Source organism: Alligator sinensis, unplaced genomic scaffold (assembly GCF_000455745.1).
Source record: "Alligator sinensis unplaced genomic scaffold, ASM45574v1 scaffold323_2, whole genome shotgun sequence".
In the NCBI taxonomy this organism is placed as follows: domain Eukaryota; kingdom Metazoa; phylum Chordata; order Crocodylia; family Alligatoridae; genus Alligator; species Alligator sinensis.
In genome coordinates this window covers 1,417,789-1,422,917 of record NW_005842392.1, presented here as the reverse complement: position 1 = coordinate 1,422,917, position 5,129 = coordinate 1,417,789, and the positions used below count along the sequence as shown (strand labels likewise).

The 5,129-nt window shown below is 45.8% G+C and overlaps 1 protein-coding gene across 4 annotated transcripts in view; it reads left to right on the top strand.

Moving 5' to 3' along the window:
- The first annotated feature begins 2,710 nt into the window (after nucleotides 1–2,710).
- The window catches only part of LOC102381825 (dual specificity testis-specific protein kinase 1-like), a 55,716-nt gene continuing 53,297 nt past the window's right edge, over nucleotides 2,711–5,129 (top strand). For all 4 annotated transcript variants that reach the window (XR_003095494.1, XR_003095495.1, XR_003095493.1 and 1 more), the window contains exon 1: nucleotides 2,711–2,907. Coding sequence is in view for 1 of the 4 variants with exons in the window: in XM_025211186.1 (XP_025066971.1) it covers nucleotides 2,719–2,907 (189 nt within the window). In the remaining 3 variants the exon portion in view is untranslated. The remainder of the gene's footprint in view (nucleotides 2,908–5,129) is intronic.

Genomic DNA, 5,129 nt, shown 5'->3' with positions numbered 1-5,129 from the left:
GAGAGAGAAAAGGGGAGTCCTCAAGCATGCTGCTTGCATAGCAAAAAAAGGAAAGGAAAAAGAAAAGATCTGGTTTTATTTTTGTAGTCCTAGGAGGGATGGGGTGGTTGTGAATCTGCTGGCTGTAGCAGCAGCCTGGGAGCTAGGACCTCTCGATTCCATTCTTAGACCTGCCACTAACTGACTGGGTTTTGGGTAAGTCAGTGCCAGGCTCCATCCCTGGTCCCCGATCTGTAACAGGGCACTACTGATGCTGGCCTGCCTGCAGACAAGGAATGACCTCCTAGGGGGAGGTCTGAATAGAAAAGGACAGCCTTGGAGAAAGCAGCTCATGGTATATGATGCTGACACTGTAGGAGCCACTGGCAGTGCTTCACTTGAAGGATTTTGGCTCTACAAGCCTTGTGAAATGCCATCGACATCCTCCTTCTGCCCCTGCCTCCCAAGTACTGATTGCTCTTTGGAAAGTGCTTTGAGCTCCCCAGATTTACCCGGTCTGCTATAGTAGGGTGTTCTGATCCCTGCTCCCCCCATCTTGTGTGAACCTACTCTGCTCCACTCTTGTTTGGACCCATATATTGCAGGACAGGAAGGATCAGCCTCAGTTTCTAGGTTTTGCTGGGTGTGGAGTCCCAGTACGGGGAGACTTTTTAGGCTTCACATTGCTTGTGCCAACTTGAGGCTGACTTGGTTGGCTGCTGCCAACAGCAGTCTTTCTGCAGTCACAGCAGTGGACCAGAGCAATTAGCTTTCCTCCATGAAACGCCAGTGCCAGGAACTGAGCCTTTGATAATAACAGGAAATCCACCCCCAGTACGGAGGCTTGGGGATGAGAAAAGCTATCAGCAAATATCTCCAGTGGCATTTCATAAAGGAAAATGTCAGTGCTTTTTGCATCCACCTGAAGATGGATTCATTTAGCGCTGATTTCTCACACAGCTCTGCCAGACTTTTCATACCATCTGCCAGATCCAAGCTCTTGCTGACTTGGCTGTTTGGTTTTGCTTTTCTTCTGAGGAAAAGGAGAGTGGACCTCTTCTGTTTCATTAGCAGCTTTTTGGCTTTCATCTTGCAAATGCTTATGCATTATATTTGACTTTACGTGTACACACAATCTGTTGGTTTCAGTGGGACTATACTTGTACACTCCATGTTAACACACATAAAAGTATGCAGTATTGGGGCCTTAATCATCAAGTTTTGAGCCCATTTGCAGCTCTTGTGATGTATCTCAACCCAGACCTTCCCCCAGCCCCAGCTATTTAAGTCCCAAAGCAGTTTTGCATTAGGTTCTAGTCTGTCCGCAGCATCCTGTGTTATTTCACCTATGCACTTCCACCATCTCTCCCATCTCTGTCTATGCATCTTAGCTCTGACTCGCTTAAGTTCAAATCCTCTGCCTCTACCTAGCCTTGCTAGTACATGTAATTCCCAGTCTCCAGTTCACTTCTCGTAGTCTCATTTGAAGTGATCAGTTTGCTTTCCTCATTGAATTCTGTAGTGGATTAGGCTGAAACTATGATACTCATTTCATGTATGTGCCAACCCAGATTTGGCTCTAGCTCTCCAGATATAAAGAAGCAGTGTACTAACCAGCAGGATTGCATGGGCCTGCTATCTAGAGCTCCACCTCTTCTTCACTGGGGGTGAAAGCCACGGTAGTACTACAGCGTGCTGAGGGTGTCCGAATTCCTGAAGTGCGTTAGTTGATGACTTTGCAGGATTATCCTTCTGTTTCACTGCTGTTAGGTTACAATCTAGCCAAGGACTTCTGTTTGTATACAGACTAGCAGAGATCTTCAGGCACAGCATGCCCAGATTTACCCATTAACATGCTTGCAAGTGGAGTGTTGTCAAACCGCTCTGTAGCAGACAAGTGATTTGTTTTAAAAAGCTGCAAAAGTGGAGCCTGGTTCAGGTCTTGTTCTCACAGGATTTGTGCCAGTGTCCATAAATCCACAGCATCTAATCCATATCTCACTTGTACCAGCATGACAAACAATGACTGCTGAAAGTGTAGGGGAGGAAACCAGGGCAGGGTGGTCGATGATGGGTGAGATGACAGAAGTTTTGCAGCTGAGAACGAAGGAATGGGGAGGGTTTGGAGACACCCCCCACCCCCACTTCCCTACAGCCTCAGTGGTTGTCTTGACTAGGAAAAGAGATGATTGATGATGTGTTTAGGCTCTCTCCTAAAGTTAATCATGACCTACTAATACGAGGCAAAATGGAATTACTAGATAATCACGATGGTGTTTACATGCTATAAGAGGACTGCTATAAAATGCCTGCACTCCTAGATAATATGATGTCCAAAATCTTATCTAGTTTATGATGAAAACTTTGTTGTTGGTGTGTTGGCTAACTCATTTTAACTATCCAATTTAAATGGATAGTGTGGGTGAGGCAATACTAAATTTTAACAAGCTGGCTGACAAAACAAGGGACACCCCTCTTAGTTTTCATTGGACCAGTGTAGCATATAGAAGAGGTGACATGCTATGACCGCACTAGATTTGTTGGCCAACATGTTAACATCATGCATGTAATCCTAATCTACGTCGTAGAGCCAACAACGACCATTGTACTGACTCACTGGAAAGCCCAAAAGGACTTGTTGCCTGAATCCATCACAGATTCTTGTTCTTTCTGTAAATTCTACTGCTGTTGTCACCCTCAGCTCATTGCAAGATGTGATTTGTTTCAGCTGCTGTCCCCATGATGTGCGAGACCGGCCTGCTCTCCCCGGAGTCCTCCAGCCCCATGCAGTATTATGGAGAGTCTTCTGATACCTACTACCATGTTGACCGTTGGCAGAAACTCCGCACGGCTGTCAGGAAACTGGAATTCTGGGAGAACTTCAATGCTGAGCTGATAGGTAGTGGCTTCTTCTCCAAGGTGTATAAGGTAAAGTGACAGCAAGCGTATGGTACACTACAAGATACCCTGGATGATGGGTGGTGCTCAGCTTGCAGGTTGTGGCAGAAACGTGTTGGTGTGACAGACCTACACATGTTTAACTCCTCTTCCCAGCATATTTCTTGCTAAGACTCTTCCCACCGTGTTGTTTTCTAGATCATTGTCTCTCCTGCTTCATTTTCTGGAAGAGTGCTTGGGATGGGGCAGGAGAGGAAACCCTTTATTTGATCCCATTTTTCTCTCTTCAGAGAAGCCCTGAGGGGATTGCTCTGATTTATGACAAGGATCTTTCACCTGACACACAGAACTAGAAGTCAGGAATATGATCCCTGGCTCTGGTATTGTCTCAGTAGATGACACTGAACAAATCACTGCCCTGTCTTCACATTGATTTCCCCATTGCGAGAAGGCCTACGTCAAAATCACCAGTGTTTGTCAGAATTTGGGAGGGCCCTCATTTTCCTTGGGTAATGACAGGCATAGGCCTGGAAAGTATTTATCCTGTGTGCATATTTTATTGTTGAAAATAAGGCAAAGCACAAAGTGAAAAAAGAATCTAAAATTAAATCCCACATGGTTCTCAGAATAGCAGCCTCCCACTCCCCTGGGAAGCACCAGCCTATGTGCTTTTCTCTTGTTGCATGCCCACAGTGTATTAGTCTGATCCACATGGTATTATTGGAGAGCTGAAAAGTCTATAGGGCTGCTGTTCTGTGGGATATTTCTCTCTCTTGCTCTGAGGGTAGAAATCCTGGACCTTGGGGGGGGCTTACCCTTGTTGCTTAACAACATGCCAGACAATCACGACTGTGTTCTGCAGTGGGGATGCTCTGAGTGACTCTGCAGCAGGCATTGTTGAGGTGGGAGGCAGTTTAAAGCCCTCTCTGTCCAAATCCAGATTCCAGGGTGTTACTTGCCAGTTATCATCTGTGCCCACTGTAGCAAGCTGCTTAGAGTATCTCATGCATGGAGTATGAAGTACACTTGGCCATGGGTCACATGTAAATGTAATGCTTTGGTCTGCAGCTAAGAACTATACCTCTTGCCTTTTGGCCACAGTGCCACAGATCTTTCATATAAGCTACCTTTGAAGAGTAGTGTTTTCTGATGGTAAATGGGGCTCAAGCCTTTGTCTGCCTTTCAGACATCTGGTGGGAATGGTCTAGGTAGACCTGATCCTGCCTCAGGGTAGAGGGTTGGACAAGGTGACCTCTTGAGGTCCCTCCCTGCCCTACATTTGTATGCTTCCTTTTCCTCTTCCCCATTCTCAATGTCACATGCCAGTCAAAGGTGTCTCCATATGGGTTTTGGGGTTGGGTTTTTTTGCAGTAACCTTCCAGAATACTGCACCTAATGGCAGTTTTGTTATGGCTGTGTCATGTACAGGAAATGGAAACAAACCATGAATATGACTTAGCAGGGTTTGGGTACTTACAGTGGCCATTCTTAGGAACAAGATCATGACTTCTGGTTTTCTCCATACCAACATAAGAGGTTACCACCAGACAAATAACTGGACATGCACATTGCACAGCCATTTGGGGCAAGATCCTCAGCTGGGGTAAATTAGTGTTGCTCTGTTGAAGCCATGACATTTAGCACTAGTGGGCGATTTTACCCCGGGAGTGTATAAAAGGGGTCAGTATATTGGAAACACCACTGTGTATTGACTTCTTAAAGTGCTGACTTACCTTCTTGTACCCTTGTCACTGTTGAATCCATGCAGACTTCTGACAGAGAGAGAGTGTGCAATGTGCTACACATACCTTCACTTCCATCTCACTTCTCACAGCAGTCTTTGTGAATAATTGCTTATCTCCACCTACATGGAGAGCCTGGTGCCATTCTCTCTCCCTCCCTCCCTCCCTTCCTTTCTTTTTTTTAGCAAATTGCCGTAGTAACAGTTGCTGCTTCTGTTGCGCGTGACATTTCCATTCTGTCCTGCTGCTGAATGAGATTCCAGCAGTAGGCAGGTTGGAGACAGAGTTTGAATGAAAATACAATAACTCTTAAGCAGAAGTATAAAAAAAATAAAGGTTGAATGAGATGCCTTGGGTCAAAGACTTGGAACACAGAGGAGGATGGGGCCCTGTTATTGTCCTTTACCAGGACTTGACATTTGACTGGAGACTCTGGCGTGACTGTTACTAGGCACCCTGATGGCTTGCTCACATTCCTCTTGAGTCTGGTAGGCTCCTTTGGATCCAGTA